We start from the raw sequence: 11709 nt of genomic DNA on the forward strand, positions 1-11709 counted from the left end.
CACACACGCACGCAAGCACGCACACAGACAATAATGGGATATGACACGCACGCCACACACGCACCCCACACGCACCCCACACACGCACGCCACACACGCACCCCACACACGCACCCCACACACGCACGCAAGCACGCACACAGACAATAATGGGATATGAAATAGAGGATGGATCCTGCCAGAAGGGCTAAACTGAACTAAACCAACCAGCCAGATAGCCTGTCAAACCACAGCTTCTCAATACAAAGAAATTATCAAGTGCTACGCTGAAAATAAATCTGGCGCAACATCAATAAAAAACAAATCTATACTTTCCTCTTTCCTTGGATTTGTGATTTATAGCTAACTAGCAACCGGCCGGCAACCGCCCACTGATTGGTTGAGCTGACAGGCACATACTGTACTGTAATCACGTTCTGGTGATTATGAGGCATAGAATAAAACGTATCTTGACAACATAATGGATCACAGCAGGAGGCATAATAAATGCTGCATACAAACAGAGAAAAGTGTGGCTTTTGCATTATGGAAGACTTCATTTAATTACAAAACATAATCAAATTAGCATATGAAAAAGCCACCCGTCTTTTTCAAACACGTCTCTCAGGTCTTTCTTATGGCGTCGCATATCAAGCTAATAAAAGATATGTTCTTTAAATGTCCCTCTGGATCAAAAGGAGCCGGTCATTGAGTCTTCACTCAAACAGGCAGAACGAATGTAAGCCATTCACAAACAGACATACTGGTAATATGCATAAGTGCATAAAAGGTTTGCTGAGGAGATATCACTATTGTCAGCTTTGGAGATCCTTTACCTTAACAAAATGTAAAAGGCTTTCCACAATACTGAGTTGAACCAAGCCGAGCCAAACCAAGCTGTACTGTCCTGGGTAATCATTCACCATCCTATAAGGACAGTGTGAAATGGAAATACCTGAGCCAGCACAGTGGGGCATGATAGTGTGAAAAGTATTTTATTCTAGAACACAACAAGCTTGCTTTTTGATGGAAAGTGTTTTAGTAAGTATGCTATGTGGATTCCTTTAAATGTAGTGTGATTAGTACTGTCATGGAAAGTGTTTTAGTAAGCATGCTCTGTGGATGCCTCTAAATGCAGTGTGATCATCTTGTGAGGGTCAGGACCAGAGGTTAACGGTCAGAGGCCGACCGGCTCCGTGCTGATAACAGTGGCTCAGAGTGCTTAGTATTCACTGCATGGTCAGAGGACACTGCTGGTCTCAGAGCCAAAATGGAGGCTCTGCCAAAATACAGGCCATGCTCTCCAACTGCGGCAGGGTCAACAGAAATCACCTTGGTTAGAACATGAATATTGAGAGCTTACTTTACAAAATACATCTAAGATGACGAGGCAGTTCTGTCTGTCAAAACCCTGCCCTGATACCTGTGTTATATTCAGTTATACTTGATAGACTGTGGAAAAGCCAAATGCTCTGAAAGTGAGAAGTAAGTGTAAGCTCTTGATACTTTTGTTATATAGTTATACTTCATAGACTTTGTTGAAATTACGAATGTTAAGAACTCTGACTGTAAGTAAAAAGTAAGCAGTTGTTGAGCCAAATTGAAGTAAAAGCGTTTGTTGTTATAAGTCTCTGTTGAGTTGTCAAGCAGTTTGGAAAGTTGTAAGCTTGTCTAGTTGCCCAAGCTCTTCTTGGATGGATTTGTGTGACTCCTGCTTTTTCAAGGAGTGGCACGCTTAACTACACACACAAAAATTAGGGTTCCAAAAATGACTTTTTAGGAAGGGGGATGGTTCTGTGTGGAACCATACTGACCAAAGAACCCTTTGAGCTGGTTACAAGCTACCGCACGGCAAGCAGTACCGGAGCGCCAAGTCTAGGTTGAAGAGGCTTCTAAATAGCTTCTACCCCCAAGCCATAAGTCTCCTGAACATCTAATCAAATGGCTACCCAGACTATTTGCATCCCCCCCCTTCCTCTTTTACACCGCTGCTACTCTCAGTTGTTATCATCTATGCATAGTCACTTTAATAACTCTACCTACATGTACATATTACTGGTGCCCCCACACATTGACTCTGTGCCAGTACACCTGTATATAGTCTTACTATTGTATATAGTCTTACTATTGTATATAGTCTTACTATTGTTGTTTTACTGCTGCTCTTTATTACAAGTTACTTTTATCTCTTATTCTTATCCATATTTTTTTGAACTGCATTGTTGGTTAGGGGCTCGTAAGTAAGCATTTCACTGTAAGGTCTACATATGTTCGGACGCATATGACTAATACAATTTGATTTGTTTGAAATAACCCTTATTTGGCACTATATAGAACCATGTTTTAGTTTTTAGTGTGCAGTTACAGGAACAGGATGAATAAAGTTGTCACACTTTCTGTGAACTGCCAATAACAGGCTTGTAGTGCACGATTATGATGTAGTACACAATTATGATGTAGTACACAATTATGATGTAGTACACGATTATGATGTAGTACACAATTATGATGTAGTACACAATTATGATGTAGTACACAATTATGATGTAGTACACGTTTATGATGTAGTGCACAACTATGATGTAGTACACAATTATGATGTAGTACACAATTATGATGTAGTACACTTTTATGATGTAGTGCACATTTATGTTGTAGTGCACAATTATGATGTAGTGCACAATTATGATGTAGTGCACAATTATGATGTAGTACACATTTATGATGTAGTGCACAATTATGATGTAGTACACATTTATGATGTAGTACACATTTATGATGTAGTGCACAATTATGATGTAGTATATGTTTATGATGTAGTGCACAATTATGATGTAGTACATGTTTATGATGTAGTGCACAATTATGATGTAGTACACGTTTATGATGTAGTGCACAATTATGATGTAGTACACATTTATGATGTAGTGCACAATTATGATGTAGTACATGTTTATGATGTAGTGCACGATTATTATGTAGTACATGTTTATGATGTAGTGCACATTTATGATGTCACATAATGAGGAGAACAACACTTCCACCCCTGCTGAATGTTTCATGGGATTCTAATTATTCTCATCTACAGGGGGTCGGAGGAGGCGTGCTGTGCTATCTCCTTTCCTCCCCTCTCTCTCCTTTTCTTTTTTCTTTCCTTCTTTCTTTCTCTCTCGCTCTCTTCCTTTCTCTCACTCTCTCTCGCTCTGTCTTGCTCGCTCTCTCTGTCTCTCTCTCTCTCTTCAGTGTGTGAGGGGTGAGGTTGAGGGATGGATGCCCCTATCCATCATGGCCTGGCCCAGCTGAGGGGCTTACTGGTCTACAGATGCGTGGTGGTTGGGGAGAAATGGTGTGTGTTTGTGTGTGTGTTTGTGTGTGTGTGTGTGTGTGTGAAGGAGGGAGGGAGGGAGGGGTGGTCTCCTGACTCCTCTAGACCTATCATTTAGACAGCAACAGATGATCAGCCTGGGGAAGCACACACCACTCCTCTTCCACCCTTCAGACCTGCTGGTCTTTGTCTGTCAGGCCCCTTGGTGGAATGCAGCATCCCTCCCTCCTCTCCTCTGACTCTGACGTGGCAGAAAGACAAGAGACAGACAGGCAGGAAAACATAGTGGTGTTCTCAGATTCCATGTGGTTCCCTATAGTTCTCTGTGGTCAGACGCTGAGGTCACTTCCAGTTTACCATCAGGCCAGAGAATAGAGCTGGGTTTGAGCAGGGGCTGGGGTTAGAGCAGGGGCTGGGGTTAGAGCAGGTGCTGGGGTTAGAGCAGGGGCTGGGGTTAGAACAGGGGCTGGGGTTAGAGCAGGGGCTGGGGTTAGAGCAGGGGCTGGGATTAGAGCAGGGGCTGGGGTTAGAGCAGGGGCTGGGGTTAGAGCAGGGGCTGGGGTTAGAGCAGGGGCTGGGGTTAGATCAGGGGCTGGGGTTAGAACAGGGGCTGGGATTAGAGCAGGGGCTGGGGTTAGAGCAGGGGCAGGTACTGGGGTTAGAGCAGGGGCTGGGGTTAGAGCAGGGGCTGGGGTTAGAGCAGGGGCTGGGGTTAGAGCAGGGGCTTGGGTTAGAACAGGGGCTGGGGTTAGAGCAGGGGCTGGGGTTAGAGCAGGGGCTGGGGTTAGAGCAGGGGCTGGGGTTAGAGCAGGGGCTGGGATTAGATCAGGGGCTTGGGTTAGAACAGGGGCTGGGGTTAGAGCAGGGGCTGGGGTTAGAGCAGGGGCTGGGGTTAGAGCAGGGGCTGGGGTTAGAGCAGGGGCTGGGGTTAGAGCAGGGGCTGGGGTTAGATCAGGGGCTGGGGTTAGAACAGGGGCTGGGATTAGAGCAGGGGCTGGGGTTAGAGCAGGGGCAGGTACTGGGGTTAGAGCAGGGGCTGGGGTTAGAGCAGGGGCTGGGGTTAGATCAGGGGCTGGGGTTAGAGCAGGGGCTTGGGTTAGATCAGGGGCTTGGGTTAGAACAGGGGCTGGGGTTAGAGCAGGGGCTGGGGTTAGAGCAGGGGCTGGGGTTAGAGCAGGGGCTGGGATTAGATCAGGGGCTTGGGTTAGAACAGGGGCTGGGGTTAGAACAGGGGCTGGGGTTAGAGCAGGGGCTGGGGTTAGAGCAGGGGCTGGGGTTAGAGCAGGGGCTGGGGTTAGAGCAGGGGCTGGGGTTAGAGCAGGGGCTGGGGCTGGAGAAGGGGTTGGGACTGGGGTTAAAGCAGTGACTGGGGCTGGAGAAGGGGTTGGTGCAGGGCCTTGATTACGGGCCAGGTTTGGAGCAGGGTCTGGGGAAGGGGTTAGAGCTGGGGCTGGGGCCTGAGTTGGAGCGTGGGTTGTGGGAAGGGTTGGAACATGGGCCGGGGTTGGGGAAAGGGTTGTGGCCGTGGTTGGAGCAGCGTCCAAGTTGGAGGAGGGGCCGGGGTTGTAGAAGGGGTTGTGGCCAGGGTTGGAGATGGGGGATAGAGAAGGGGTTGGAGATGGGGGATAGAGAAGGGGTTGGAGATGGGGGATAGAGAAGGGGTTGGAGATGGGGATAGAACAAGAGAGAAAGGGAGAGATAGAACAAGAGAGACAGGGAGAGATAGAACAAGAGAGAAAGGGAGAGAGAGATAGAACAAGAGAGAAAGGGAGAAAGAGATATAACAAGAGAGAAAGGGAGAGATAGAACAAGAGAAAAAGGGAGAGATAGAACAAGAGAGACAGGGAGAGATAGAACAAGAGAGAAAGGGAGAGAGAGATAGAACAAGAGAGACAGGGAGATATAGAACAAGAGAGACAGAGAGAGATAGAACAAGAGAGAAAGGGGGAGAGAGATAGAACAAGAGAGACAGGGAGAGAGAAATAGAATAAGAGAGACAGGGAGAAAGAGAGAACAAGAGAGACAGGGAGAGAGAAATAGAACAAGAGAGACAGGGAGAGATAGAACAAGAGAGACAGGGAGAGAGAGATAGAACAAGAGAGACAGGGAGAGAGAGATAGAACAAGAGAGACAGGGAGGGAGAGATAGAACAAGAGAGACAGGGAGAGAGAAATAGAACAAGAGAGACAGGGAGAGATAGAACAAGAGAGACAGGGAGGGAGAGATAGAACAAGAGATACAGGGAGAGAGAGATAGAACAAGAGAGACAGGGAGAAAGAGATAGAACAAGAGAGACAGGGAGAGAGAAATAGAACAAGAGAGACAGCGAGAGATAGAACAAGAGAGACAGGGAGGGAGAAATAGAACAAGAGAGACAGGGAGAGAGAGATAGAACAAGAGAGACAGGGAGAGAGAGATAGAACAAGAGAGAAAGGGAGAGAGAGATAGAACAAGAGAGACAGGGAGAGATAGAACAAGAGAGACAGGGAGAAAGAGATAGAACAAGAGAGACAGGGAGAGAGAAATAGAACAAGAGAGACATGGAGAGATAGAACAAGAGAGACAGGGAGGGAGAAATAGAACAAGAGAGACAGGGAGAGAGAAATAGAACAAGAGAGACAGGGAGAGATAGAACAAGAGAGAGAGGGAGAGAGAGATAGAACAAGAGAGACAGGGAGGGAGAGATAGAACAAGAGAGACAGGGAGAGAGAGATAGAACAAGAGAGACAGGGAGAGAGAGATAGAACAAGAGAGAAAGGGAGAGAGAGATATAACAAGAGAGACAGGGAGAGAGAGATAGAACAAGAGAGACAGGGAGAAAGAGATAGAACAAGAGAGACAGGGAGAGATAAATAGAACAAGAGAGACAGGGAGAGATAGAACAAGAGAGACAGGGAGAGAGAGATAGAACAAGAGAGAAAGGGAGAGAGATCGAACAAGAGAGAAAGGGGGAGAGATAGAACAAGAGAGAAAGGGAGGGAGAGATAGAACAAGAGAGACAGGGAGATAGATAGAACAAGAGATACAGGGAGGGAGAGATAGAACAAGAGAGAAAGGGGGAGAGAGATAGAACAAGAGAGACAGGGAGAGATAGAACAAGAGAGACAGGGAGAGAGAGATAGAATAAGAGAGACAGGGAGAAAGAGATAGAACAAGAGAGACAGGGAGAGAGAAATAGAACAAGAGAGACAGGGAGAGATAGAACAAGAGAGACAGGGAGAGAGAGATAGAACAAGAGAGACAGGGAGGGAGAGATAGAACAAGAGAGACAGGGAGAGAGAAATAGAACAAGAGAGACAGGGAGAGATAGAACAAGAGAGACAGGGAGGGAGAGATAGAACAAGAGATACAGGGAGAAAGAGATAGAACAAGAGATACAGGGAGAAAGAGATAGAACAAGAGAGACAGGGAGAGATAGAACAAGAGAGACAGGGAGAAAGAGATAGAACAAGAGAGACAGGGAGAGAGAAATAGAACAAGAGAGACATGGAGAGATAGAACAAGAGAGACAGGGAGGGAGAAATAGAACAAGAGAGACAGGGAGAGAGAGATAGAACAAGAGAGACAGGGAGAGAGAGATAGAACAAGAGAGAAAGGGAGAGAGAGATAGAACAAGAGAGACAGGGAGAGATAGAACAAGAGAGACAGGGAGAAAGAGATAGAACAAGAGAGACAGGGAGAGAGAAATAGAACAAGAGAGACATGGAGAGATAGAACAAGAGAGACAGGGAGGGAGAAATAGAACAAGAGAGACAGGGAGAGATAGAACAAGAGAGAGAGGGAGAGAGAGATAGAACAAGAGAGACAGGGAGGGAGAGATAGAACAAGAGAGACAGGGAGAGAGAGATAGAACAAGAGAGACAGGGAGAGAGAGATAGAACAAGAGAGAAAGGGAGAGAGAGATAGAACAAGAGAGAAAGGGAGAGAGAGATATAACAAGAGAGACAGGGAGAGAGAGATAGAACAAGAGAGACAGGGAGAAAGAGATAGAACAAGAGAGACAGGGAGAGATAAATAGAACAAGAGAGACAGGGAGAGATAGAACAAGAGAGACAGGGAGAGAGAGATAGAACAAGAGAGAAAGGGAGAGAGATCGAACAAGAGAGAAAGGGGGAGACATAGAACAAGAGAGAAAGGGAGGGAGAGATAGAACAAGAGAGACAGGGAGATAGATAGAACAAGAGATACAGGGAGGGAGAGATAGAACAAGAGAGACAGGGAGAGAGAGATAGAACAAGAGAGACAGGGAGAAAGAGATAGAACAAGAGAGACAGGGAGAGAGATAGAACAAGAGAGACAGGGAGAAAGAGATAGAACAAGAGAGACAGGGAGAGAGATAGAACAAGAGAGACAGGGGGAGAGAGATAGTACAAGAGAGACAGGGGGAGAGAGATAGAACAAGAGAGAAAGGGAGAAAGAGAACAAGAGAGAAAGGGAGAAAGAGATAGAACAAGAGAGACAGGGAGAGAGAGATATAACAAGAGAGACAGGGAGGGAGAGATAGAACAAGAGAGAAAGGGGGAGAGAGATAAAACAAGAGAGAAAGGGAGAGAGAGATAGAACAAGAGAGACAGGGAGAGATAGAACAAGAGAGACAGGGAGAGAGAGATAGAACAAGAGAGACAGGGAGAAAGAGATAGAACAAGAGAGAAAGGGAGAAAGAGATAGAACAAGAGAGACAGGGAGGGAGAGATAGAACAAGAGAGACAGGGAGGGAGAGATAGAACAAGAGAGAAAGGGGGAGAGAGATAAAACAAGAGAGAAAGGGAGAGAGAGATAGAACAAGAGAGACAGGGAGAGAGAGATAGAACAAGAGAGACAGGGAGGGAGAGATAGAACAAGAGAGCTCTTCAAAGCTGTTTTTTCCTCGAGGAAATCCTATATTATTCTCCTGATTTTGCCTCAATTGTAGATTGTGGAGGGCATCATGAATATTACAATAACCCCTAAAATGCAGACTGCCCCCCGTAGAGACTGAAATTATTCTGTCTGGATTCATTTTTAACATCTGCTAATCAAAGATAAAGGGCAGATTTTAACACTTCAATTAAGGTTTTATTCATGTTCCATAGTCCCATAAAAGCGTTGCCAGAAATGTAACTAGGCATGTCAGTTCAGAAACAAATATTACAATGTCGGCCTACAGTAGGTTAACTGCCTTGTTCAGGGGAAGAACGACAGATCTTTACCTTGTCAGCTCAGGGATTCCAACCTCGCCCCCCTGATATAATGAAAAATGATTTCTTGATTTACTTAACATTGATGGAGTTATTGTGTATTGAGTCCTTTGTTTGTATGTGTCTGTGTGTGGTTTTTTTTTTGCCACAAACACACACACAAAGAGGACGGTCTATGTATTTTTAGTAGCTGTCTTACATACCACCACAGACCGATGCTGGCACTAAAACTGCACTCAATGAGCTGTAAACCACCATAAGCAAACAGGAAACTCTATACAGAGGCGGAGCTCCTAGTGGACAGGGATTTTAATGCAGGGGAACTTAAATTAGTTTTACATCATTTCTATCAACATTTTAAATATGCACCAGAGGGAAAATAAATCTGGACCACCATTACGCCACACACAGAGACTCAAAGCTCTCCCTCGCCCTCCATTTGGCAAATCTGACCAAATTATATCCTCCTGATTCCTGCTTACAAGCAAAAATGTAAGCAGGAAGCACCAGTGACTCGGTCTATAAAAAAGTGGTCAGATGAAGCAGATGCTAAACTACAGGACTGTTTTGCTATCACAGACTGAAACATGTTCTGAGATTCTTCCGATGGTATTGAGGAGTACACCAAATCAATCAATCAATAAGTGCATCGAGGACGTTGTCCCCACAGTGACTGTACGTACATACCCCAACCAGAAGCCATGGGTTACAGGCAACATTCGCACTGAGCTAAAGGGTAGAGCTGCCGCTTTCAAGGAGCGGGACTCTAACCCGGAAGCTTATAAGACAAACCATCAAACAGTCGCTGCAAGTCGCACAATCGCTACAGAGGGTAGTGCGTACGGCCCAGTGCATCACCGGGGCCAAGCTACCTGCCATCCAGGACCTCTACACCAGGAGGTGTCAGAGGAAGACCCTAGAAATTGTCAAAGACTCCAGCCACCCCAGTCAGACACTGTTCTCTCTGCTACCGCACGGCAAGTGGTACTGGAGCGCTAAGTCTAGATCCAAGAGGCTCTTAAATAGCTTCTACTCCCAAGCCATAAGACCCCTGAACATCTAATCAAATGGCTACCCAGACTATTTGCATTGCCCCCCACCCCCCACCTCTCTGGAACACTGCTGCTACTCTCTGTTATTATCTATGCATAGTCACTTTAATAACTCTACCTACATGTACATAATACCTTAATTACCTTGACCACGGTGCCCCCGCATATTGACTCTGTACCAATAAACTCTGTATATAGCCCCGCTATTGTTATGGGGTGGCAGGGTAGCCTAGTGGTTAGAGCGTTGGGCTAGTAACCGAAAGGTTGCAAGTTCAAATCCCTGAGCTGACAAGGTACAAATCTGTCGTTCTGCCCCTGAACAGGCAATTAACCCACTATTCCTAGGCTGTCATTGAAAATAAGAATTTGTTCTTAACTGACTTGCCTAGTTAAATAAAGGTAAAATGTAAAAAAAAATGACTGCTGTTAGTTAATCATTTGTTATTCTTATCTCATACATTTTTTTATAGGTATTTTCTTACAACTTCATTGTTGGTTAAGGGCTTGTAAGTAAACATTTCACTGTAAGGTCTAAACCTTTTGTATTTGGTGCATGTGACAAATAACATTTGATTTGAGTGAAAAAGCCAAAAAGTATCCCACCTCTCTGTCAGATAGTGTCTCCCTCCTCTCTGTCAGATGGTGTCAGTGAACATATGAGTCCCACTGTACTGGTGTTAAAATAACACTTTTGAAAGTGTTAGAGTGTTAAATGAACTTGATTGTGGTGTTTTCAGAGCTCTGCTGTAGTGTAATGCACAAGACTTGCAGTGTAAAACATACACACACGCGCACACACATAGGTGTATGACCCACGGAGTTAAAAACCTACGGCCAGTTGAGTTGGAAGTTAAGGAACTACTACACTTTTACAGCTTTGGGCAGAACATGGAATATATTTTAATGCACATGATAAATGATTGAATAGCCTTGTTCCTGTGGTATGTGGCAAGTGAGTTGAGAAGAATCCAAAATGGTACCCTAAGTAATGCACTACTTTTGACCAGGACCCATAGTGAATATGTTCCATTTGGAATACATACTTACTCTGGGCTAAAAAGCACACACACACACACACACACACACACACACACACACATACATACACACCCACACATCCACACACACACCCACACACACACACACACACACACACACACATACACACACACACATCCACACACACACACACACACACACACATACATACATACACACATACACACACACACACACACACACACACACACACACACACACACACACACACACACACACACACACACACACTAGACTCTGTAGTAAATCTTCAACAGAGAAGATTCACATCAGCAGTTACACACTGCCAATGGGCTGGTGCAAAGCTGAGGTGTAATGTAGAGCAGGCGTAATGCTCATCTCCCCTATCCATAAGAGTGGAGACAAATCAGCCCCAATAATTACAGGGGAATTTGCCTAAACAGCAACTTGGGAAAGGTTTTCTGTAGCTTTTGGAATTCAATAATACAAAACTTTATATATAACACCTTACACATACTAATTAATAAACACGTCCACCAAAAAAAAGAGGACAAAGTCTTTGCTTGCTTTATTGACTTTAAAAAGCATTTGATTTTCTGTGGCACGAAGGTCTATTCTTCAAAATTCTCCAACGTGGGCTTGGTGGTAAGGTATATGACTTAATAAAATGTATGTACACAGAAAACAAGTGTGCAATAAAAATCTAAAACCAAAGAACATATTTTTTCCTCAATGTGGAGGTGTGAGACAAGTCTGCAGTTTGAGTCTAAAACTTTTCAACATTTATATCAATGAATTAGCAGACATATTGGACCATTCTGCAGCTCCAGGACTCAGATGATTTGACACAAAGGTAAAATACCTGCTATGTGCTGATAATTTGGTTATTCTATCACCAACCAAAGAAGGTCTCCAACAGAACCTTCATATTCTAGAGCAATATTGCCATAAATGAGCTCTGGTAGTAACAAACAAAATAATCCAGATTTTTCTGAAACAACCTAGATGTAAATAAATCCACTTTTAACAACATCATAATTGAACTATAAATGATACTTTGGTCTGACCATATCTGCATCGGGAAACTTTAATATATAACAATGAAATTATTCAAAATCAGAGCCCTCTCAGTCAGCTGGTGTTGGACCCTAAAGAA

At 44.6% G+C, this 11709-nt stretch overlaps 1 protein-coding gene across 1 annotated transcript; it reads right to left on the reverse strand.

Moving 5' to 3' along the window:
• Positions 1-3663: 3663 nt before the first annotated feature.
• On the reverse strand, positions 3664-9699 carry LOC127913262 (mucin-1-like). Its single transcript, XM_052485152.1, has 2 exons — positions 9678-9699; positions 3664-4634 (listed from the first exon to the last, which is right to left on the reverse strand). Exons 1-2 carry the CDS (start codon positions 9697-9699, stop codon positions 3664-3666), a joined length of 993 nt encoding a protein of 330 aa, XP_052341112.1.
• Between the last annotated feature and the right edge of the window lie 2010 nt (positions 9700-11709).

Source organism: Oncorhynchus keta, chromosome 2 (assembly GCF_023373465.1).
Source record: "Oncorhynchus keta strain PuntledgeMale-10-30-2019 chromosome 2, Oket_V2, whole genome shotgun sequence".
Taxonomy (NCBI): domain Eukaryota; kingdom Metazoa; phylum Chordata; class Actinopteri; order Salmoniformes; family Salmonidae; genus Oncorhynchus; species Oncorhynchus keta.